The following is a 27,292-nucleotide window of genomic DNA, read 5'->3' on the forward strand; positions in this document are numbered from 1 at the left end:
AATTGCTTTCCTGGGGAAATAACTATTGAAAAACATCGAATCACCTTTGGTAATGTATCTGGTAAAATATAAGTAATAATTTTAGTTGTGTATGAATTAATAAATATCACCTGTTTAATTATTTTCCTCATGAATTGATGTAAAAATGAATGATGTAAGCCCAAATTAACAATTTTAAACATTGTACGTAATATCTAAACTATGAAATGTAGTGGAAAAGAGCACTAAATGTGAAAGCTGAATTCTTCATTCACAGAATATTCTCATCTTACGTCTGAATGTATTTATCCATCTGACTATAAATATTCATTAAGTTTTGATGGATAATGCAAACAAGGTTTAAAAAATATATTTTTGCAGGCACTTAGAAGGAAGTAGGTACAGTCTCTATGAACTCGATATGCTAAACAGTTGTTTGACCTATGGTAACGTATTTGGCTCATCCCTTTTAATGAAAATGAATAAATAATTGTTCAACTTATCAATGAATCTTGAGTAGTTCTTCATATGTTGAAAAACACTAGAATAAATATGCAACAGAACACTGAAACTTTTCTCGGAAGCGTTTCATAAACTACTTTTTACTCTTTCAAAGTTTGGTAACGTATCTGGCGTACCGTAAATGAATCTGTCGGTGAAGTTACAGAGCAATCTCTACTGAATATTCTTCATTTGAACATAACTTTAATTTTTTTTATGGACGCGTCATTCTATACGGAATGTTTTATGAACACTTTGTTTTACATAACATTATTTGTCACTGTGGGTGCCCTGAATTATACGTAACGTATCTGCTAAATCTGAAAAGCAAAAAACTGATATGCTGAATCTTAGCTTCGTCTTGTAAAATAAACTTTCAAAGTTGTTGCATAGAATATGAAAGTGGTTGGGTTTTATAGAATAGAACTTTGGAGTTTATGAGCACACAACGATTTGTTTGTAAAAACATTTACAATTTCTTTTCAGCATTTTGATTATGTGGTAACGTATCTGTCGGAAAACTTGGCATTAAGTGGTGAGACACTGACGCACAAAGAAAAATCATGTGGAAGTGTTGCTCTTTTTCACCTCTCTGTCCTTTTGGTGTAAGAATATAATCCTGAGGTCCAACAAAACAAAGCATGTAATGTGTAGGGATGAATTTTGACCAGATTTGATCCCCAGAAAGCACAAGACCAATGAGCAAAATTCGGTCACGTATCTGGGGTAACGTATCTGTGGTAACGTATATGGTCGATCATATTATTATGAGAGCGATATCTACCAAATATTTCTCACTTGTACTAAACTTTAATGTTGAATCGATGCGTCATTCCGAGGAGTAATGTATAATATACAATTTGTCTGACATTGCAATATCTGTCGCAGTGGGTGGCGTGAAAAGTATGTAACGTATCTGTCCAAATAAAAGTGTAGAAAACCGATATTTCAAACATTGTACCGTATTCTCAATAAAGAGCTGTTGCACAAAAAATCTAAGTACTTGCAGTGTATGAAGTATATCCTCAGGGTTTCATATACTCAGGGTTATTGCATAGTCTTATTTTCGCAATGCTGTAACACTAAAGAAACTGGTAACGTATCTGGCGGTGAATTTGGCGACAGGTTTCAAAAGGCTATAAAAAAAGAAGTCAATAAAAATTTTGGAACTTTTTGAGTATTGTGATTAGCACATATGATACGCTCATCGTCCATGAAAATGATATTTGGAAAGTGTGTTTGTGGACGGAGAGGAGCAATAAAACATAATTCTGAAATAGCCGGCGACACTGCGTTTTGGGGGTCTTAACGAAGTTTAACAGCAAAATTTTATACAAAAAGGCAGACAACCGCATTTGATCGTGTTTATTTTTAACAAATAAAGTCCTCGTGATATATTATAAACATTTAAATAGTATCTAATAGGTTTCAGGGAACCGCAAACTGTCATGGAATGTCGGCGACACCAAAATTCCGTATTTGAACGCTTTTACTGAGAATGGGCCATATACATTCCAAATTTTAAACTCTACATAACTTCCTTCATTATGGAGGCAATTTGAATACAGCCACCATATACGATTCTGCCAGTTTCATTTCACTATATTTCTCAAACCATCTTTTACATTACGTTGACATGCATACAGCATCATGCTGGAAACAGAGGAGTTTCTCACCATATCCTTGACCGACCCTGCAGCTTTCCTGGAATGCATCTCATCCGACAGCAGACCCCATATGTGATGGATCTCGGTGTGGTATTGCTCACTCCGATACTTGGTGGTCAGGGTGTCGATGGAGAACATGATGTTTGTTGCCCTGTATGTCCGATTACACAGGACAAAAAACTATGTCACCCAGTGTGTTACCATGCAACCTAGTGCCGAGCATTTGACTGACTGAACATACTCTTTATTTCCCTTATGTTAACACACGAAAGGAATCCAGGAAATTATCATAAAGAAAATAATAGATATAATAAAAAGATAAAAGTCAAAATTTAGATATTCAAAATAAGACACAAATCACTAAAAATGTGAATATATGACACTCCACATTGTTGCAAAATATGAATCACAGTCAGTCATTTGACTGATGGCATCCTCCTGGTACTCAAGTACTGCAAACTGCTATCATAGCCAATGGGTATCTGTTAAATGATTGTGACATTATGTGTCCTAATGACAAACACTTACTCACAGATTAAAACAAAACAAAGTAAATGAACTATCTAAAACCACTATTCTAGCAGAGGATTTAATTACATAAAAAAATAAGGGAAAGGATGGAATATTTGCTTGGATGTATGAAGACAAGAGTTTAAAATCCTCTAACTTACGATTCCCCGCTCAAGGAGAAAACTGCCCCCTCCAGCTTGGCACTCCTATCCTTGAAGCTATCCAGCCGTGTGGACACCATGAAGCCTGGAGAGCGTTCATTGGTCACCTTCAGCTGATTGACCAGAAAAAGGAGGCCCTCGCATGATGTGACTTTGTCCAGATTGGCCAGCAGGCGCTCCTCCGAACGGTCCCTTAGAGCAGCCCTGCGAATACGAAGCATGTCTAGTTTGCACTAGCAGCATGAAATTCTCTTCAGATGATGCAGCTTCTTAAATGCCCTCAATGTTGCTATGCTATCATATCATAGGGTGTGTCATGCATCAGTCAGTGATTGGATGAATATTATCATGTGACAGCAGACCATTCTTCAAACCATAAAAGTTGATGACGGGCAACTGTCAATCAGTTGTAATAAAAACAACTCAACACAAGAATTCATAAAGTTTAAGACTACTAGAAGTGCATTCAGAATTATTTAGAGTGAGATTGAGAATCTCTGGTCAAAGGAAATAATATAAAAGAAGACAAATAGAAATTTATGGACATTACAGACAGATTGCCTGTGGGTGAAGGCACATTACATTAACGTCTCAGTGGCTCAATGTTTGAACTGGCCCACTTGCCAACGGCAAGTCTAATCTTGTGTTGGACAAGTGAATAAGACACACATTAAATATGTTTGATTCTACTATTAGCAGATCTGGCAAAGAAAAATGTCTTTTGAATTCAAATTCAGAAAGGAATATGATAGGAAATCAGGCAACTATATTGCAAAGTCTTTTGATGTGTATTAGCCTTATGACTATACTGAATACCAGACATTCATTTCAATGCAGGATGTGGTGTATAACCTATCTAAAACATGACTATTAGAGTGGAAATGGCATCTTCTTTTCAACATGATTTATGGGCATGTAAGGTAGCTTCCCCCTGTTTTGCAGACAACATACAAATAGATAAATTCACTTGTCCAAGAGCTGTGATAGTGCTGTCAGAGAGAAATAGAAATGATGTTTGCTATGCATGTGCCAAAGCAGTTTATTTACACTTACCCATGCTGCTGGACCATCCGCTTGGTCAGGTTGAAAACCGTTTCAAAGTACGATGAGTAGCGTATATTGTGATGCTGACCCTGTATTACGTTCATGTGACTACTGTAGCCAGTGTGGAAACTTACTGATGGCATGTGCTCCAACCATAAAACTGGTTGATCTGGATCAATATACCTGACAAGAGCCAAAGTTATCACAGAAAATTAGCAACAGGCTACTATCATTAGTGAATGCAAGGCATCATGAGAAGCATATATACACTTAAAAATAATAACATAAATTTATGCTGGGATGTTGATGGGATTTTTTCTATCTTTCCATTTCACAGGTTGTAGTCAAATGTGGCCCATCAAAATCAGGATGTGTTGAACATTTACTATGCAGTAAACTGATGTGTTTCAGTAGTTACTGAGTGCCAGCCATATACTCAGAGAACAATGCAATACAATGCTTTGCATTCACAGGAAAACCAAATCAAAATCTCACGGGGCTGTGAAAACATTTCAACAGATAAACAGGCCACTGATCTCTCCTACACATTTAACACCATATACTGGTAGGTCTTAACATGTCTGGTTAACAAATTCCGGTTGAAATTGGTTATCTTGTTTCCTCAGCAGGTTTAATGTCAAGTGAAGACATCCCATTCTGCAACACACTTCCCCTGGTGTCATAGTTGTGCAGTAATCGCAATTCTGAGTCACACACTCACATGAACTCTGCTCCTACCACTCAAGGATTCATTACATTTCACTTTCACTTGCATTGTTCCCATGTGATACTGAGATATGGGCAATTGCTTGCATGATTATGTTTAACCCTAACTAGGCCGGGCTATTTAGGTAGATCATAGAGCCGGGGGGGGGGGGGGGGGGGGGGGGCCTCCCAGGCCCCCCTCCAGATCTCGGCCGTCGACCGCGCAATCGCGACGAAAATTGGCACACACATTGCCTATGATGTAATCTAAAGTACTACGAAGTTAGATTTTAAACTAGAAATGTCGCTTTGGCGACTGGTATGCCTCCGCCATAATGCATGATTTTCCCAATAGGTCTAGATAGTACATGTGGACAATGTGTGATTACATTTTCACAAAATTGGCAAAATACTGAAATGACAAGTTTGTCACAAATGTGTTGAATGTTCACCTTCCTTGACCTAGGTTTAATTGGATGAATAGGAGAGCATGTATCTAAGGATTTAAGGACTTTAACTTGACTTTGAGCCATTCATACATTTAGGCATTGAGTAATTTTCAAGGTACAGGTGTGGAGAAAAAGTGCAATTTCTGAATTGAATAACAATAATAATAATAATAATAATAATAGTGGCCTCTTATAAAGCGCTGAAAGTCCATCAATGATGATGCTCATGGCGCTCTTACATATGAAATAGCGAATGAAAAACAAACAAAAACAAGAAGCTTACTAAACATAACGAAACCGATCTCAGAACATACGAAAAACCCTTCATGTACAAATTATACAGTAACTTCTACAGTGTACAAAACGACTCAATTATAGCAATCACGTTCATTCACGATTTGGAATTAAACAGATGTGTTTTGAGGAGCTGCTTAAAGGACTGAATAGTAAATTGTTACCATTTACATCTGGCCCTTGACCCTAAAATTCATAAGATAATCACTTTCAGGTAGAACATGCATAATATGTACTAAGTTTCAAGATAACTTGAGCCACTTCCGAGATATGGAGGAAAAAGTTAGTTCAGCACTTTCACTTGATCTTTGACCTTTTGACCTTTGAGGCAAAAAAAGAAGAAAACAAAAAACTTTCCAGAGAATTTCTATTAGGTTACACATGTATGCATACACCAAGTGTAGAAAAAAATAACCCTGCTGGCATTGCATGATAGGAGGGAAATAGTAAAATTTTGAAGTGTTGCACTTGACCTTTGACCCCTGACCTTTGACCCCATGAACCCTACATTCTCTAGATAATCACTTCCAGTCAGTATATGTATATACTATGTTCCATGAAGATACCTTGAACAATTTTCCAAGGTATGGAGGAAAAAAAAAAGTTTTAATATTTTTACTTGACCTTTTGACCTTTGACCTTCGACCTCATGACCCAAACTTTCACCAGAGAATCTTAATTGGGTAATACATGTATACACTAAGTTTCAAGAAAATATCTTCAGGCATTCAATTGATATGGTGGAAATAGTGAAATTTTATGTATTTGACCCTGACCTTTTGACCTTTGACCTTTGACCTCATGACCAAAACTTTCACCAGAGAATCTTAATTGGGTAATACATGTATACACTAAGTTTCAAGAAAATATCTTCAGGCATTCAACAGATATGGTGGAAATAGTGAAATTTTATGTATTTGACCTTGACCTTTTGACCTTTGACCTTGAGCATGTGCACCTAAAAGTTGATAGGCACAACTTCACCCCCTAATACACATACATGCCAAGTTTCATTAGGATACCTCAACGGGTTTTGATAGTTACCTTGTCCACAAAATTCATTACGGACGGACGGAAGGACGGACGGACGGACGGACGGACGGAAGGACGAACGGACGAACGGACGGACGGACGGACGGACGGACGGACGGACAACCCGAAAACATAATGCCTCCGGCACCACTTCGTGGCGGAGGCATAAAAAATTATCATTTATGCTAAATTATGCTAATTTATGCATAATGATGCATGAAATCAGACAATTTGGTATAAATCACTAAATAAAGCTCAAAATGGGCACATTTTTTGTGTAAATATTCTTTTTAGTGTCCTAAGCAAATATAAGAGAAAAAAATTGAGCCATCCGAAAAAATTTCTTAAGTATTTTATTGTTTTTTGAATTTCTTATGTATTTCTTTGTTTTTTCGACTTTATGTTTTTCATTGTTTTTTCGACGAAACTTGTCCGCGACATTGTTCCGAACAAGAAATTATGTTATTAATTGATTTTAATCAATAAAACCCAAAAATAATCATGCTTTTATGAAATTTGACTGTAAACACAGTTTCCATTGAAATTGTACACGAATTCACGTTTTTGAGCAATTTTTGGTCTGACATGCACGTACATATTTATGCGAAACTTCGGAACCGCGCGCCCGGGCATCGCAAATTTGGTGTCAAAAGATGCGGGAGACTCAACAGAAAAAAGTCATGAAACGTCGCGGCGATAGCTTTTCGCGTGAGCGATGCATCGCGCGGAATGTCGAGGGGGGGGCCTCGCAGGCCCCCCCCCCCCCCGGCCCAGTTAGGGTTAAGTGTTGAAATCTGGTTTGGGTTTTTTTTTCCCCCCACAACATGTAAATATCACTGTGCATTCACTCTTACAAATTTCACTCTGATGAGAAATATGAATTGCAAATAAAAACTTTGCTAACCGTCTCCATTTCACAGCAATGTCCATTACATCCCGCCATCCGAATCTCTTTCCATTCCCGTTGCGGAAGTTCCGCCCGTGCTCCCAGTACTGCTGAATTGTCTGGGCAACTTCCAGGGATCCCAGCCCAAGGGCCAGGTGGGTGCGTTCACTCGGGAGGAAGCCATCAGCGCTGTACTGGGTCAGGCGCCCCAGGGAGATTGCTCGGCAGACCAGAGAATGAACTGACTGAGGGAGGTCCATATACTCCAGCAAATCAACATCACTGCAGGCAAGGATCCCAAAGAAGTGAAACTGTCTTAAGTCTCACTGCAATAACAATTATATACTCCAAACCAGTCAAACTGGTTGGAATATTCATTATACCATGAGTGGCTCAATGAAAGAGTTGAGTGTATTCCACAATATATAAAAGAGTTGAGTATATTCCACATATAGCATACTATGAGTAGCCTTCATAGTTGAGTTCAAAATGGCTAAAAAAAGAACAGAAAGAAAAAAATATGAAACCACCTCTAAAAATGTCTATCAGAAAAATATGCGACCTACAGGCTTTGAATGTGGCTGCCTTTCTGATATAACCAGTACTTTCTGCATTCATTTCACAGAGTAGTTTTTACAAAATTTATCATTCCAACTGAAATTTAAGAATATGAAATTGGGAGAACATGTATGTTCAGTGATAGCACTACAGTGAAAGCAGCAGATATTTCAGTAGTTGGTTGAGTAAACTAAAAAGCATACAAAAGATATAAGACTGGCATTTGAATGACAATATAAAGACTCTGACAACATTTGTGACCCGCTACAACAAAATGGTCCTAAAGTCGCGCGCGGTCGAAGCCGTGAAAATTGAGTTTGAAGTCAAAGCATCAAAATTGGTCAAAACTTAAGATTTTCTGAATTTGACATATTATTAGAGTCTGACATGTTTTCTATCATCTGTCGAATTTTTGAAGGAAAATGATTAAAGGAAAGACCAAACAATAGCGTTTTTCTGGGCCATGTTTTTTGGCGTTTCAACGAAGCAGAAACGGGTTCGAACATTTGGATTGAGCGCCACACGTAGGCTCCGCCCCTAACAACAGCCAGAGTGATCTCATTGGTCAGTTTGCTGCTTGCCGCTAACCGAAGCGTGAAGCTCGCACACTGCCCAGTCGACTGGTGCGTGCTAGCGGGGTGCGCTATGCATCCTGGTCACTGATTGGTCGGTGAGGAGACGCTGCTGTTTGAATGAGCATTTTGGGGGTTGCTAGGGCTTACTTTCTATTGTCCGGAGGTGAATACTGACTTGCGTGTCCCTTGATCGTGATTGCTTCGCAATGAGAACTTTTAGGGCGCTTTTCTTGAAACAGTGATTTCCCAGACGTCTCGACATGCTCTCTTTTAAACATTGATATCTCCGCAGCCGATTATTTTTATAAGATGTGTTATATATCAATTTAAAGCAGGAAGATTAGGGAATTGTGTCATGCAATTTTCAAATAATCGACCGCGCCCGACTTTAGGATCATTTTGTTGTAGCGGGTCACATTTGATCTTACCATGTGTCATATTTTAGAATTTAATGGAATCTCATGATCAATTCTGTCACTATGCTCAATCTTCTCATTGACGCCTTGTCTTTAATACAAAAATTAATCACCTAAAAGAAACCTTATCTTTTGCTAAATTCCTCTTACAAAATTTACAGAAAGGCACTTTATTGCTAAATACAGGAGGAAAAAAAATTCTTCTTTTCCATTAAATTTCATTCATATCCTAGAGAAAGAGAGAGGGGGAAAAGAAATTATGCATCCCTTGAAAATAATCATTTTACCTTATATCTGGACTTAGTCCTGCCATTTCTCTGTACCCCTCCGACTGAAATGGAAGATTTTTCACCCATCTGTCCTTCAAGTTGCTATCCAAGTCTTGATCCATACTATACTCATTAAAAGGGGTGTCCAAATGTGCATGGAGATATCTGGATAATTCTGCATTAAAAAAGCAAACAATGGTATATATAATATATGAGAACAATTTTGAATGCATCTTTTTTTATTAAGTGAATTTAGAAATACTTCTCCATCTTTAAGACAATACATGCAAACAAACAAATAAAATATACATGATATATCATAGCAAAATATTATTTCCCTTCTGCATGCTATAATACATATCTTTGTGAGAGTCATCGTACAGACCATAACACATCAGACCATGAACATTGCAGACTGACCGCATGAGAGAGTATGTCAAACTGAATGACCAAGCTGCAAAATGGAATGAGAACCCATCAAAACCAAACTTTTGACCTCTCACCTCTGATATACTTGACCTTTTCATACTCCAGCCAGCCCATTGAGACGTGAGTCTGGACCATGAGCTGTGTGACCGTCTTGACTGCTTCGTAGTACTGGCCCATGGCCACAAGACACAGGCCCTTCATGTAGCGACACACCTCATTGCCCGGGTCCAGCCCGAGGCACATCTTTTGGGAGACCAAAGCAGTATTAACAGAGCAATATTTGGCGTTGTGTCTACAACAACCATGACAATCCTAGGGTCAGTTTTGAAATAAGGCCACATTTTCTTCTCATTAACCATTTTACTTGATAACTCTGTTTTATCTGCAACATTATTATATCATATTCGTTTTTTGTAACAATATTATGCATGCATGTTTTATATACTGAAAATAAATGAATGACTGAATGAATGAATGATAATGACAATGACTAGAGCAAAATGACAAATCAACAATGACCATCTTGCACTGTCTCCATCTTCATCATCGCCATGACATCACTATTATTGTCTTCAGTATCATTAATTTCATTAATCATCATCATCATCTTCATCATCAATAAAGTCATCAACTTCACAATTTATTAGCTATCATATCTATCATCATTTACAGCAACATAATCATGGCAGTCTATATCATCGTATCTAATACAGTTATAAAAAAATTGGTGTTTGAGATGCTGATATTGCTGACAGCACTGTATCTGTTTTGCCCTTTTCATTCCCACAAAAAAAAAATGCTACCAGTGTGATTCACATATATGGAAATATAATGCTCTTGGTAAGCGTATCAAAAGTAGAATGATATACAATACACACTAATGGGAATAAATGGTTTCTTAATTATTTCACTTCACATACAGACTGCATAGAACATGGTGGTGACTAGCACACAACATACTTCTAAGCAACCATACATAATATCTAGTCTTTCAAAACTGCAATTCAAATCGTAATAAGTACTCATCTGTAATTCTCTGAAGAGAGATTTCGAGATACTGAAGAAACATAACAACACTTGTGCATTCTTACTCAGAATGAAAAATATCCTAATATTTGAACATCTGACAAGTAGAGTTGGAAAGACAGGTACCTTGTAGTCGCCCAGGGCTTCCTTGGGCTTGCCAGCGTGGTAGAGCAGTGAGCCCCTGAGTTGGAAGGAGGGAATGTGTTCAGGGTCGATGTGCAGAGCCTTGTTGAAGCAATCCAGGGCTTTGTGGTACTCCCCAAGCTCTCTGTTCACACACATTAGAGACAAGACAAGACCACATTAACCCTTCTAATAGCTCAGCCTTTTTTTTTTTTTCTTTCTTTTTTTTGCCATGTTGAAAAATTGCTGCCATACTTCTATATGCAAAAATAACCTTTTCATATGGTTGCATAAACTGTCTGATGCTGCCTCTAGAGCTCTAACTACATTCCCTCTCTTCTGATATTAGATTTGCCAACAAGAGGATAAAAAGGCAGTACATGTGTCAATTAGTGTTTAAAACTTCCTGATATTTAATGAAAAATTCCACTTTTCATCTAAAACTGGCACAGCATATTCCATAGACCTACATGCATTATGTCATCGCTGAAGCAGTCATACCCTATTTGCCATTATGTGGTTGATTGGTTGATGGCAGTGGATATCTACCAAACTCTCCTTACTTGCGTGCTCAATGTCCTTACCTGTATGCATGGGCCATACTTCGCAAGAGGTCAACATAATCTGACTTTAACTCCAAGGCCTTTTTATAAATCCTGATGGCTTCCTGTGATTAAAGGGGGAAAGACGGGAGGAATTGCAAACATGTCAGATACAAAAAACAACAACAAAAAAACAAAAACAAAGCAAAACAAAAATCAATGAATAATAATGATAATGATAATAATAATGAATAAAATCCAGCCATATCATTCTCCCTCTTTCAAAAGAAAACTTAACAAATCCTACTCAATGTGCACTGTAAATGGGAATACATTAAAAAGAACAGATCATGACAATATTGTTATTCTCAAAATACAACTTAAGTACCCTCTGAAGTGATTTTGTTTTGTTTTATTACATCTCAAAGCTACTACACAGTATTCATTTCACAAAATTAATATGTCTGAACTCGATGCATGACTGAGACAAATTCAACAGACAAATTGAAAATTTCTCAACAAGAAATATATACAGAGCCTGTTTAAGAGATGGTATAGCTTTGGTTGAGAGGGGCCTCAGGTTTCCAACTTTTTTTGGTAAATAATGAAGAACATATTATGAAATATTAAAGAGCATACAATTGAAAGAGCAATTTAAAATTCATTAGATGAAAATTTTTTTTGAGTGGCTGACATTTCCAGAAACAAGGAGGTCCTAGTAACAGGTTCAACCCATTTATTAGGACCACTTTGTTTTACTTTGTTTTTTGGATATCTCGGCCATTTCAAAACCAGTTCTCATCAAATAAACTTTAAATTCCTCTTGAATTGTATGCTCTTTGACATTTCATAAGTGGTTTCTAATCATCTCACAAAAAGTTGAAATGTGACTCCCCAATCTCAACCATAATTATACCATCCCTTTAAGCACACAGTTCTGATTTAAACTTTGGATCTATTTCCACTTCTCCATTCCTATTTCTTCTTCATTTGAGTCTGCATGATTTTGTTCTTATCAAAATGCTTGAAGTAAATTTAAAAAAATGAGCATCATAAGAGCTTTGTTTTAAATTTGCTCTAAACTCATTGAAATATAAGGGAAGTCGTTGAGTGCATGAAATATGCAGGGCTAGACACATCCTGTTTTATCATGTTGTTGCTTTTAAACAAAATATATGCCAAATAAGGCCAGTAAATAATAAATAATCTGTATGATCTGCAGGTACATACAGCCTTATGTCACTGTCACAGAGTGACAATACTTCTAATGAAGTACCCGTACATGAATGTGTGCTGTTTATCACAGACTGATGCAAGATATGCCATTATGTCAAAAGCCATTAGTCACATAATTCAAAGCACTACACTAGCAGTCCCTTTTCAGAACACAGTGAGTTTTGCTGTTTATAAAAAATGTGGATGCTGTATCCTGTGTTACACACTACAAGAAAGTTAGCAACTGTGGATAAACTGCTTGAACTTTATCCAGTCACATTTTTTTCCCCCTGAAGTTTTACCACTGAATCCATATTTTTTTTTAGCCACCACTCTACGATATTCCAGTCTCACAAGAGCTACAGGATTTGCGCTGATGCCCCAAATGCATAGAGCCAACTGAAAGTAGAATGTGCACATTGCATGGAAACACTGCTACAGGCACAAAGAGCAGTGTATTAAAGGACACTAAAATAATGAATGAGCGAGAAGCGCTTTAAGACAATATTTTACTTCAAGTAGTACATTAACATTTTAATTTTTTTTCCCAGACAGTTGACAGGTGTTACATCTAGACCTGAGAGCCGATGAAATGCATCAGAAATTAATGCATGGTGTAACAATGAGGCGACCTCTCACACAAAAGGGAATTGCTTGTAAACTATTCATAACACAATCACACCCACAGCAATTTTTCATAAAATAATGGACTACTTTAAGCTGGTAATCATCAAGTAAACTTTCTGTTGGCAAATCACACAGCACAATTACATAAATCACAGTACCAGCTAAGCCCAGGCCAGGGCACATTAATTGCTCAGAATTGAAACCACTCTGCACTCACATGAATTTTACCCTGATGGTAGAGGGAAAGCCCCAGCAGATGCATCACATCCACTTGGTTATTGTCCCGCTTCACAGATTCCATGAGGTCCTTCATTGCAGCAACATATTTCTGCAGAGAAACAAACAAGAACACTGACATGCACGTTGGGTAGTATGACTTTATATTGCCTACAATATCCTAATGGGTGAAAAATTTCTAGTGTAAGGCATGACATTTTATCTTTAAACAACATCATTGGCATTATTGAACCTACCAATAAAAATGAAATAGTGCTACTATTCTGCATATTAATACCCCTTTCATAAACTCAATAATGCGGATAATATCCGCAACATTTGGTCGTAAAATCGGAGCGGGGAAAGAATAATGCGCATTATTTCGACCCTTCTATTATCCGCATAATAGCAGCATCGCGACCAGATTTTGAGTTTATGAACGCAAACCCAAATAATGCGGATAATTGCCGGGGTGCGGTCAAACGTCACCTGTCTTTCCCGCAGGAGGGACGTGTGTAGTCACCATGACGATTATCCGCCTTTTTCAGTACAGGCGCTCGTAAAAATAATGCGGATTATTTTCAGAGTTTGTGAACGCATTTTTTATTGAATTGTCCGCATTATTCTTATGCGGATAATAGGAGGATGAGTTTATGAAAGGGGTATCATTTTGCAGATGCGTCGGTGAGCAGGATGACACAGTGTTGTAACAGGATAGACACTGGTCTCCAGGAGACGCAAGACAATGCTGAGATTAAGAAGGACGAGGACTACTCGAAAGATTGAGATTAAGGATCTCAGGAGTTCCACGATTGATTGATTGATTGATTGATTGATTGATTGATTGATTGATTGATTGATTGATTGATTGATTGATTGATTGATTGATTGATTGATTGATTGATTGATTGATTGATTGATTGATTGATTGATTGATTGATTGATTGATTGATTGATTGATTGATTGATTGATTGATTGATTGATTGATTGATTGATTGATTGATTGATTGACTGACTGATTGATTGATTGACTGACCGACTGATTGAAATGGGTCAGTCCCACAGAATGAATACACCGAGTATGTCTGGGCCCTTCTGCCATTGCGAGTTTCCATTAGATCTTGTGTTCACTTCCTGTTAGATCCTGCACTTCAGCAAGGTCATTGAGGAATCAATTCTTATAGACGTCCACCGATGCAGAGGTCACTGAGCTTATTTTCAATATGGCTACAATATACAGCACAACAAACAGCCAATGAAATACATACCTCCTCTTTGAACATCATGTATCCGCGATATTTGAAGAGTTTTGCGGTTGGCCGCAATTCAAGGGCTTTTGAGATGTCGGTGTAGGCCTCCCTGTTTCTGCCCTGGGTGGTGAAAATCTGCCACAAAACAAATGTGAGAACAGGAATTTTGACAGGCAATCCATCAAAGGTATCAGTTTACAACATACAACATCCCCCTAAAATCCTTGAAGTCAAGGACAGTGAGGTGACTTATGGCAGTGAATGTACCAGTATATAATATAAAAACTCCTTCATCCATGACAGGCAAATATTATGGTGATGCTACATCAATCAAATTTTCCTGTTTTATTCATTACTTCATCCTCCAACTGCATGCATACATAAGATTGAAGTGTTCAATGGTAATTTGTTTTATGGGATATAATTACATCATCATCATTATCATTGTCGAGATCATTACTGTCATTACAGTTGCTGCTGATTCTTTTATCATTACTTTTATTATCGTCATCATTATCATTATCATAATTTTGAGTTATCATCCTGAACACCATGACTGGTATGCATCGTTAGTACAGTATGGTTTCATTAAAAGGCCATGCAGAAATAAGGCACAGGTATTTCTCCTCTTTTATACAATGTCAATGTTTTGTCACTTAAGAAACGTGAGTCTGATAGCTGAAGGTCTTGTGCAGTGCACATAAGGGTTGATTTTTTTTTTTTCATTCATGCAGTTTCCCACGCATGTTTGCCCTTTTGTGTACCTTTGGCAGTTTCTGCAGTGTCAATACACACGAACAGTTTACTTACATTCAAGGGTCACTTGTGAAGGTGAAGAAAATGTTTGCCACGCTACCACAAAACACGTGCATACACAAACTCTGTTATCATCCAGACATCCCATACACACCTCATCACAGACATATTACCCACTCTGACCCACTCTGATAAAGAGGTTGATAACACAATCAGCAAATGTGGCTGTGTATTCAAACAGTTACTAGTAATCATGATGCAATAATGATCTGAATAACTGGCAGAAATGAAACTAAATTCTCACTGCACATACCCTCCTACTTGTAGAATGCAGCAGGCCTATAGAAGTGGGGTGAAATGACATTATTATTTCCTGTGCACTTTGATGATTTTTGGAATGTGTCAAATGTATGATTATAATTGCTTTTTTTTCTCTCTTTATTCTTATCTCTTGTATATGGTTGGTATTTTTAATTGTTACATGTGCTGTATCAATCACTATCAATATGCATTTTCTCATATGATTCAGGTAATTATTGATCATGAAACTTTATGACTCACTTCCGCAAGAACACAATATGACAATGCAAACATAAAGAGAACAACACCTCACCACGCCTGTAGAAATGTAACCTTACCTACTTGTGGTATTCACAGGAAATTACCAAACTCAGCCTATAAAGAGAAACAACTACAGATAGAGGCCAAGTGTCATCATGCCTACCTCTGCTCTCTTTTCCCAGCTAACAGGGTTTTTGGGGTCAAGCTCAATGGCCTTGCTGAAGTCCTGTATGGCTAAAGCAGCATTCACTGGATGCTGATGGGTGCAAGGAACAAGAACATGACAAGAAAATACATTTAACAAGCAAAGTTCAAGGGAGAAGGACAGCATGTGGAGTATCTTCCTTATTATCACCTCAGCAATGACAAAACTCCTCTTGACTTTTTCAAAATATTAGGAGATATGGATGAGACACCAACAAACTCTATCTGAAAAAAAACAACAAAAAAACATTAGTATTGCTAGGTAATCTTTCTTAAAATGATGCTACCGTAAATGATAGTGTACTGTAAAAGTGGTTATTTTTGCACTTGGCTGGGTAAGATGAATTTTGTGCGTTGTTTAATTCTGCAGAATCAAGATATTTATTAGTGGAAAATATGACATGTATAAGAATTTGTGTGTCTTTATTTGTCTTCATGCTGGTTTCTGGTGGCACCCATGTATAAACACACACCACCCCCCCCCCCCTTTTTCAGCTGTCAGGGGAACAGAAAATTTGCCTGGGCATACCTCTTCTTATTTTCCTTCGCGAACATCTGATTCGATTTTCCCCATGCAGTGATAAAACAATCTTTTTTGCAGGAGTGAACAAACACCTCAGATATATAAAATGACCAAATTGTTGTTTTTATTTGAGGCCAATGAAATGAAAGAAATATTATCATACCACCAGTCTCAACTGCAGCTAGGTTCAAAACAATTTTTCCCTATTGATTTCCACAGGCCCTAAACTGTTTATGTTTTAACAAAAAAAAAAAAAAAAGATAAGTACCTGATAATGATGCTGAAGTGATATACAGTCAATATGAGATTATATCTGGGCTCTAGATAGGGTAGAGAGTGCGTTAGAAGAACGATTGTCCCACCAAAATGATGTTTCTTCCGTTAGCTTTTATGTATGTTGAATGGCTTGCCATGGATGTTCAAAGCAGTGTTGCTTACATCAATTCTGCAGTGCGCCATTAAATTTCAAATGATGAAAATATTTCTGATGTGTCTTTATTTGAACATTCAACTATTCTAACCATCCACAGGCAAGCTGAGATTGGTAGTTTGTACACATTAGTGAACACTGTCTGGACACTATGCAGACATGCAGCATGTATTTTCTGAAATGATGTATAAATTGCACCCTGAATTTTGACCAATTTTAGCTGAAAAAAAAAGAAGAAGTGTAGTTAATTACATCATTATTTACAGTACTTTGGTTTTTTGATTGCATGAAAGAAATATTATCACAATTGTATGTTCCAGTTTTATTGCTACCAAGTCTACCTAGGCAAAACCAAATCCTTTGAACAAAAGCAGGTATGTCCTGCAGAAGATGACTACTGGTAAAGAGTTTCACATCTTTATCATGGAGAAGAAAGGTGTGCTTGCTTTTCTTTCGAAGGTAATCGAATGCCAGAACACCACACAAACCCTATGGGATGCTGACTTTGTTTTAAGTCAGAATTGACACACCTCCTAGTTATAGCAGATTTACACCATGAAGTCGATCACTGTACTTGTCATCTCTGCTGAAGACAATTTCAGCAAAAACTGAATGACAAGGCTGCGAATGTACATGTACATAAGGTACATAAGGTTATATTACTGTAGTATAAAAGCACATGTTAGTTTTCATATGCTAAACTCTCTGTGTGTATAATAAATAGTACTATTAAACAAACACACATGGTGCATATGGGCTGCTTATATCAACATGGTACTCTTTTGAAAGCATGTTCAACTCCTACTTAGAGAACAGTGGGAACAACCATTTGGTCTGGTTGCTTCTGACCTTCAACCGTGTCCAGCTCAGAAGGTGGCTGGTGGGATCTCATGGGAATTGAGAGGTTTTGTGATTCAAAACAAAAATATAATCACAAAGACCTGTACAAATTATAAGCTCATGGAACCCAGCTAGTGTTTCCACCATGCTGTGTGAATGAATACATGCTATATATACACAGTCGATGCACAAACCACAAATGAGCAAAAACATGAACTTCTTGAATAAACTGGAAATGATTTGTGCCACAAGTTCATACAAAAACATTCATTTTGAATAATGCTCACAGTTTATTCACAATGCTATTAATTGTTCCCAGACTGAATTTATACAACTGTACCTTCTGTACGTGAAGGAGAAAACTTCCTGAATTCTGTCTGTTTTGAGGGGGCAAGGTTTATGAGCAGCATATCAATTGAAGTTTCTGTGTCTAATTATCACTAGCATATTTTCTCTTCTCTGCATGCACTTGCTGGTAGAAAATAAAGTAATTCCAAATTCAATTTGCCCTTATTTCTTTCTCTATTAAACATTATTGTTTTGCTTTAAGGTAATGAATCTAAATAAAGGATATCTATGAAATACTAAATTGATTTCATCATACAAGAATATCAAGTGCACATCGCTCTAAAACAAGCCAAAATACCCATATAAAGATACAACAAATGCATAGTAACCGCAGACACACATTACAAGTGAAGTTACTGAAATGAAGAGTGTGCATAGAGTTGCTCAGTACTCTGAAAACAGATCGACAATTGTACAGAAAGTCTGACTGCATGCCCATGTAACAAGCAAAGGCTGTTCGTTATTCCGAAGGTTCGATATTCCGAAGGTTCGTTATTCCGAAGGTTCGTTAATCCGAAACACGCAAATTCCCTATACCTAGAGGTTCATTAATCCGAAAATGAAACAGGGTTCGTTAATCCGAACATTTGTGGCGTTATTCCGAAGGTTCGTTCTTCCGAAGATTTGTTCATCCGAAAATGAAATTCGGAAAAACGAACCTTCGGGATAAAGAATCTTCGGACTGAAGAGCCTTCGGAATATCGAACCTTCGGAATAACGAGCTGTAACCGTAACAAGCTAAGGAATGTGAATGGATCGGATATGGAGAACTAGAAAAGAAAAGATCACATTTGAATGTAAATCATTTTGCGGTATATATGCTATTTTCTTGCCTTTGCCATGCTGAGGTAGAATATCAATAATATGCAAGAAAAATACCAAGTAAATATAATGCTTAAGTAGAAGAACGATGAACTTGCTGAGAGCTATAATAATGTATTATGGAACGGTTAATGTGGGATGGGGGCCCCAAATATGATTGTTTGGGCACAGTAATAACTAACAGCCAGCCGGTTTTCAGTCCAGCTAAACAGGATTTCATCTATGACACTGACAGAGCTCTACATACTATGTACATGTACTGTATCTCACCTGGAGACCCATTCTGGCATAGGCCACAGCCCTTGCATGGTACGCCCCAACAAACTTGGGATCCCTCCCAATGACAGTGGTCAGTATATCCACCGCCATATGCTCTCGTCCAGTATTCAGCATAACAATGCAGTACCCTATCAAAAAAGTTTTTTTTAAAATAGCATCAAAATCATATGCTGATATGAATCATAATCTATAATTTTGTAAGGTCCAATTTACCTTTTATCGATGCACAATTTTTGACTGAAAAGAAATGAACTTCTCATAATTCACGACAAAACCCAATACAATACATATCACTGGTCAAAAACATCAAAATCATCAGATCACAATTCAAAACATTAAAAAAAATTGTAATTGCCACAAAACTACATTGTAAATTTTATGCAATGATATCAGGGCAAATCGACAACACAACACAAGGCTATCGGTGAGTGAATGATAGCACCAAAGCTTATGTAAGGTCCATCACAAATAAAAATTGTGTGAATGTTCCTTCAAGCTGATCCTCCTCACATTACACTAAGTCTAGCTACTCATACATCCTTCATGTAAGGATACCTTCAGAATGGAACCCTGTTGACAGCAACAAATATTGAACAAAACAATGCAATCCAATTTGTCAATCCACTGCAACTAAAACTACATGTATAAGCCATCTTGAGGGTATGGTCATTTGTACTGGAATAGCACAATGAAAATTTTTTCTTACATTTTTCAAAATAAATTGACTTTTCTATGTTTGAAGATGAGTGGGAACATAACGTGTCTTTAGCATATGAAGCAGAGTAATGGAAATGGTTTCTTTTCAATAGAAACTGACGAATGAATGATGCAAACACTATTAATGCAATGGTTGAGTGATAACACAAGGGAATGTGAAATACTCCCGGCTCATCATTTAATGACAAATTGACCTTATGTCATCGTAACTCTCTTCCAATTTGTCTGGTTTTACTCAAAAAAAAAATCTTTCCCAATCAGTTGCATGTAACGATACTTCCTCCTGATTCTTTCCTTCAAAAATGAATTCTCATTCACGAGTTAAAGACATAATTTACCATTTGCAGATGAAATAAAAACCCAGCATCAATGCTTCAAAATAGTTCCAAAATGTGAGTTAGGGATACAAACAACCAATGTAAAAATTAGAATTAGTAGAAATCAATGTTTAGTATTGGTAAATATACCAAATGTGAACAATGGTTGTAATAAAAATGCTTCCAGACTAAACCGTCTACAGATACTGTTTATTGAGAAATATTGAGATATCTCGGTATATTTTAGGTTCTATTGCAAAATTCTTATTGTAGGAGGTTTTGTGATACAACTGACCTACACACAAGAATCAAATGTAATATCTTGAACATTTTATAAATCACTGCTCCCAAAGGTAAACAGGACCTTTAATTCATGTCAAGGATTCACCCAAACACTGCTTTGAGAATCTACAACACATTACCTCAAGCTGAAGACACCCCTTCCTTATTTGAAGAAATATGGGGAAGACAATGTGATAAAGTCTTTGCCAAGTGATCATGAATACAAGAATGATTATTACTGATACAGTTGTACCATTTTTTCTCAATATCAACTACCATTTCTATTGTGATCCTGAAAAGTTCTATTGTCTTACCAAGGAGGTAGTCCTGATCAGGGTCGCCACTTGGAAAAGGTACCATGTCTTCCTTATGTAGAATTTTGGCATAAATCTGCCTCGTGGAGATAAAGAAGAAAAAAATTAGACTGTAGAGTAAGAAATCTTCACGGCATGAAATTTTTCGCAAATCGCCACTGGCATTCAATGCATATAGTGCAGACGAGAACTTTTGTGTGCATTTTAACTTCACAAAACTGGCTCTCACGAAATTCACAAAATTAAAATGCACGCAAAAATTTATTGTTTTACAAAATATATAAGTATGCAAAAATATGCAGATAGAGAGGGATAGTGCTCAGAATGATGACATAATTCTCGGTATCGCCAATGCACAGAAAACTTCTGCACACGCTGAAGAGCTCTGTCACAGATGCACTGTGGGATTCCTTGGTGCCATTGTTCGCTTCTGGTTGTCTCACGCGAGTCGCAGTTCCCATATGATTCAATGGAGTTATTTGTCTGTACGTTGTTACTCCTTTTTTCTTGGCTATAATTCCGATTTAAAAGAGTTGAAAGTTTCTAAATTTTACTGATCTGCGGTCACTAGAGTCATGGTTCACTACTGCTAGGCTTCAATGTGCTGGTCACATGATGGAAAGTGAAGAAATCTTCAACAAAAAATACCAATTCGATAAAGACAGAACGTGACCCGAGTGCACATGCAGCCAGAACCGGGGCAAGTTTGTCCCCTGAGCTATCCCATAATGCATCTAAAATGCTGCTCTGCTCACGGCACCCACGCACAGGTGATACCGAGAATTTATCAATAAGTAGGTATACAAGGTAATGTACATTTGTATGTATCCCATGATAAGACAATTAGTGAATCAATAAGTTGATATGAAATCATAGCCATGGCAGTATGTGGTATTACATCAAGCCTCAACAATGGTGTTGAGTAGATGACCAAGGGCCACCATTATTCCAAAAAAAAAATGTTTTGGTGGACTAATTGGGCCATCAAAGAAAGAGAAGTGTGTTCATTGTTTTTATGAATTAATTCTCATCAAAAAAGGGGGGAATAGATTGTGGCTCAGTGCTTGATAGCTACATACATCTAAGCTGCCTGCCATGATCAGTGTTGCCATCTCACCTCTAGTCTTCATGGCCCAACTTTTTTTCTTTTTTTTGTTTTCTTTTTTAAATTGGCAAATTCAGCCAAACATTTATTTTTTTCACTGTAAAATTCCACAGCCTGATTTTATCTAGCTAAAGGTAGTTATGCCCCTCTACTAAAACTAACGCTCTCAGGCTATCCCAAAGTGTAGAATAGTGCCCAATTGAATTGAAACTAAGGGACGTACAGCATTTAAAGTTTTTGGATTCGAGTCATTCAAGCCACGACAGGCTGCAAAATATAAAGCAGACGAGGGCACACTAAAAACAGAAACCATAGGCCTACATTCTTTTGGCCCTCTCATGGCCTTAGCTGAAACCATTGTCCCATTCATAATGCAGTAAAATTCTAATTGTGCTATATTTCTTTAACAGTCACAGTAAGGCCTATATATATGTGGTATTTGAAGCACTAGCTTTGTCCAAACTGCCAATTTTTACAGTTTGTAATAATCACGGTTTATTGTCTTATTCTATTGCTTTAATAATTCATTTTATTTCTCTTCTTCTTTTTTTATTTCTCTTCTTCTTTTTTTTATTTCGGGCCACCAAAAATGACATTTGATGATTTTGGTGGACCAAATGGGCTACCGAAGATGTCAGGCCTTGGATGGGATTAATGAGTACATTGCCCTAACCTTGATAACCAACAAGAGAACTTCATATATACAAGATAAAAGTGTGTAATCTTCAAATAAAAGCAAACAACAAACAAACAAAAGAAACCAAAAATATGCACCCGTGGTATCTAAAATAACTACTTATTTACAAGTTAAAATGTACTAATACTGTGCTTGAATACTGTAAAAGTGGACATTTTCGCGGTGTTGAGATTTTCACGCATTTCACGCATTCAGAAACTAGCGCGAAAATAAAAGCACGCAAACATTTTTGCTTGATATGTGTTCCAGTAGTTGATGTCTTGATTCAGTGGAATCAAAAACACGCGAAACTCTTCTTACTCTGCCAAGCACAAAAATATCCACTTGTACAGTACACACAAAAATAGCATCACTTAAGATATGCGCATGATCAAGTTTGTGTGATATCCATGAGTTGCACTTGTAATACTATGTAAACATGTCGGGATTAGACAGAGTTAACATTTTTACATGCTGCTAAATTCACAAATTATACAGTGTAGTACCAAACTTGGCAAATTCACAAAAATGAAAACCCCACAAATTACATGGCACAGATCAACAGAGCACGTTCTATCCATATACAGGGTATTATTACATGGCAACGCAGTATAATTCATATTCCTTCCTCCTCAACCTGGCATGAGACATCACTTATTCATCCTTTGCACTATAAACTCAATGGCAGTGGACTGATATACAGGGCAGTGCACAATGTCATACAATTAACTCTCAGAAAATCCAGCAGCAATGAATCTGGTCAATGCAATCATATTGATTTTTAAAAAAAAAACAACAACAACAAAAACATGGCTTTGCCAAATGGATTGTGACCAGTAGATGATGAATCTTTGGAGTCTGTGTCAACCTTGATGTGAAAATTTCATCATAAAGCTACCCATGAAACAACAGGACTCTTCAGTGCCTGAAAGGGACCCTGAAACTGAAAGTTACAGTGAAGCAGACCACGCATAACAAGCGCAATCATGAACAATAGATGAATGTGCATCAGGAAGACCTGCCTCACTCATAGGTTTGTGCATTCCCAGCATTTTCTCATCATTATGGTGGTTTGTTTGTGCCAATTTTGACCAAACTGTTAATTGTGGAAACACAAAACTTCTAACGATAGTGAGTCTGGAGTATACAGACAAGCAATTACATATTGTTGCATTTTATTCACAGAACAGCAGACTTGTGGCACGAAAGAATACTAGTAGAAATCCTTTTTCATGGTTGATCCAAATGAGAAAACACTAATAATATCAAACAAATCACTGAAGTATATTTCCCAAATATTCATGTGGAGTATGACATAACCACTTCAGATATATTTTTGAAAGTTAAAGGGGTTTCATGGTGGTGAAATAAAGGAGACATGCAAAGATGAATTTTGATGAGGTTTTATTCTTCGCTTCGCAGTGCTTCAATGAACATTATTCAAATGCTTTTATGACTTATCACGAAGTTTCTATTGCTGAGCCTATACATGTATATAGCATAATGCCTGCTGATATACCATTATTACATCACAATAAACCTTGGTTCATGGAGAGAAGGACATTGAAAGAGACAGAGACAGAGAAGCAAAGTGCTCACCCTGATTTGGGTGATGGGAATCTCGTTGTTGGCTCCGAGACCACCCAGCTCCGGGAGCTTGGCTCCGCACAACCCCAGGAGTTCTCCTTCGTCCTTGCCACCTCCTAGTGGATCCCCTCCTCCTGGTGGCAAATGAAGAGAAAATAGTGATGTACCACGAAGTTTACAAGTGGTGAGCCATCGACAATGCATTTAACATTCAATCAACATTGAAATTCATACTCTTTCATTTTTCTATTGTACTTCCTTTCTGATCATCATGTGACATGAAAGCTCGTAGATTTGACATAAAAAACTCACTTGATGCAAATCACCGTGAATACAAAACTGACTGTCCACTTATTGTCACCATGTGACAGTATATGCAATTACCAGCTTCTAATTTATGCCAGAAATGCATTGTGAGATGGCTTGTGAACTGTGATGACAACTGCACAATATCACAGCATAAGTTTAGCTTTAAAGCCGTAATGGCTTCTTGTGTTTTGTGTTTGTGTGTTTGTTTGTTTGTTTTTTAACATGAATGAGACACTTTCAGGCAGACATATCATTTGTACACATACCACTTCAAAATATTGCTCAGGTTTGTAAAACAATTCTTGTAATATGCCAAATTATTGACTTATTCTGTATAGATTCTGGTTTCAATCTGTTAAAAACTGTAAGAAACAGTCTTGTGAGGTGCTCATAGCTTATGCTTTATTAATAGTTTTAAAAACATACACATGTAGAATGAAGAAACATGACAGCATCCGCACAATGCCATCAATGACACACTCTCAACTTCTCAAAATGAATTGATGGTAGGCCTATAATATAACATATGATTAGAAGATTGTATACTTATAGTCAATTGCTAGTCTTTTAGGATTTATGAAAATCATAAAAACTATATATATGATTAAAATTATCAAATGCTACGTAGTACATTTATCTCTGAATCTATCCAACTCTAGGATAGATTCAGATGAATCTAGCTTTCTCTCTCTCTCTATCTAGATCATTCTGTCTATCTACATGTGGAGAGATTTATATAGAGAGAAGGAGAGGGGAGAGAAGAGAAATATCTTATAAATATACAGTCAAACCTGTCTATATCGGCCACCCAAGGGGGGGGGGGGGGGGGAGAGAGGCTGTTATGGACAGGTGACCACATGAGACAGACTCTTTTACACGCTTTTTCTCTTGGAGAGAATTTTATTGGCCATATACTGCAGGTGGTCGCTAAGACAGGTTTGACTCTACATAATTGTATGTAAATTGTAAGATTCTGTATCACAAATAAAGACTAGAGTACAGTGGCCTCTGGTATGCATGGCACTCTATTGCCCTATTTTGCCTCCAACCTCATTTGCATATTTATATGACTGATGAGACATACATAACCACACTATCTGTATTCTTTGGAGCTTGCCATTTTTAATTCCCCTCCCTCTTCTTCTTTCACTCAATTTGTGTAAGATCCGGCCATTCTGGATTTACCAAGGGTATCATGCAGATTGAATGCAGCATGTGGATGCCAGTAGTAAAGTAGGCCTGGCATCTAGTAGAGGTTGCTGTGTTTCTATGACCTGTGTTTATTAGTCCATGCGGTGCATAAATATACCATGCAATTCACTGGCTTTGGCCACATTAATTGCCGCATTTTAATCATTCAGTGAGCATTCTAATTAAGGATGTGCTGTAACAGGCTACCATGAGACTGGATTGATCGGCCGTGTGCATATTTTTATTTAGAGCCTACTGACACTGTTTTGTCGGAATGTCATCACACCATCAGCAAGAGTATACAACTACAAGAACACAAACAGGGAAGATACTCACTTCCGTCAGTACACCCTGGTAATACGGAGATCCCATCTACTGTCACGTCTTGAGTGGCAAGCAAAATGGTACGAGGTACTTCGATCTCCACATTTTCTGACACGATCATTTTCTCCAACTCCGCTATCCACTTTTGCAGCTCATGAGCGGGCACCGGTGTGGCGTCATAATCTACACCGGGGAGTCCCGTTCGCCCTTTGCCACCACCACCACCGGAGCACTGGAACTGCTGCTGATGTGTGTTTGGTACAGCAGGCTTGTTTGCGTTTAAATGAACATGGAAGTTGATATGAACCGGAGCATGTGCACTTTCTTGGTGCTGCTGGGCAACTGATACTTTGACAGCTTGCATTTCCCTGGTCAATGCAAGTAGAATCGCCAAGAGTTTTAAATTATGCAATAGCGTCTGCTTTTTAAAGGTCGCCATCCTACAACAGCTCAGCTCAGTCAGCTTAGCCGGCCGGTCGTCGGGTGGGTGTCTGCATGTGATTACGCCGTGTGTACGAATGGTACGTCGCGTACCGCACAGAGCTAAATGAGGTAGATCTATATACCATAGTGCGCTTCTATACTATTTTGCTACAATGCTACAATACATGCATCTCTCACTGTCTACCGATCTCTTACATTAATAGATGCTCACACCCCCGCACCGTGCGTAAACGTTTCTCTCGTCTACCCGAAGAGAAGAGAATTTTTTTTTCTTCCTTTTTCCAGCTCAGATGGTAGGGCGTATTATGCTGACATCCAATATAATCAACGTAAGCTCAGTAACTGTTGCAAAAGAGTTAGCATAATCATGCTTTTCTGGCATACTTAGTAATTTTTGACCTTTCAGCATGCAGCTTTATGCTAGGCGATTTACCCCCCCCCCCTTTTTTTTGCTGTTTGTTTGTCAGCCAATTTGTCGACAGCACAATGTTAATCCAGAATTGTGTTTTTGGTTTGTCTGTTTGTTTGCCTGCCGATTTGTTGAGATAATTGCTTTTCCCCTTTTTCTTCTTTGATAATGATATGGCATCATTTCATTGCAATTAAGCATAATTTTCGGCCGCCTCAACACAATCCCATTTTTTTTTTTTTTTTTTTTACGCTGGCCACACTGGTGAGCATTTTAACCAGACGTGTAGTCACAATCATATTGCTTGCTTGAGTTTTTTTAATTTAACAAGAAAACACTTTAATTAATCATTATCACTTAATTTATGCAGGGCTCAACG

At 37.5% G+C, this 27,292-nt stretch overlaps 1 protein-coding gene across 1 annotated transcript in view; it reads right to left on the minus strand.

The window, feature by feature from the left end:
• The window catches only part of LOC140237350 (tetratricopeptide repeat protein 13-like), a 29,657-nt gene extending 3,233 nt beyond the window's left edge, over positions 1–26,424 (minus strand). Inside the window, exons 1-15 of the mRNA XM_072317289.1 lie at positions 26,073–26,424; positions 24,249–24,370; positions 20,869–20,944; positions 19,230–19,366; positions 15,956–16,048; positions 14,494–14,610; positions 13,226–13,336; positions 11,209–11,291; positions 10,628–10,769; positions 9,550–9,718; positions 9,065–9,221; positions 7,247–7,510; positions 3,872–4,045; positions 2,819–3,022; positions 2,157–2,298 (exon numbers count right to left, since the gene is read on the minus strand). Of these exons, the coding sequence (XP_072173390.1) occupies positions 2,157–2,298; positions 2,819–3,022; positions 3,872–4,045; positions 7,247–7,510; positions 9,065–9,221; positions 9,550–9,718; positions 10,628–10,769; positions 11,209–11,291; positions 13,226–13,336; positions 14,494–14,610; positions 15,956–16,048; positions 19,230–19,366; positions 20,869–20,944; positions 24,249–24,370; positions 26,073–26,424 (2,343 nt within the window). The remainder of the gene's footprint in view (positions 1–2,156; positions 2,299–2,818; positions 3,023–3,871; positions 4,046–7,246; positions 7,511–9,064; positions 9,222–9,549; positions 9,719–10,627; positions 10,770–11,208; positions 11,292–13,225; positions 13,337–14,493; positions 14,611–15,955; positions 16,049–19,229; positions 19,367–20,868; positions 20,945–24,248; positions 24,371–26,072) is intronic.
• Positions 26,425–27,292: the final 868 nt, after the last annotated feature.

Source organism: Diadema setosum, chromosome 1 (assembly GCF_964275005.1).
Source record: "Diadema setosum chromosome 1, eeDiaSeto1, whole genome shotgun sequence".
Lineage (NCBI taxonomy): Eukaryota > Metazoa > Echinodermata > Echinoidea > Diadematoida > Diadematidae > Diadema > Diadema setosum.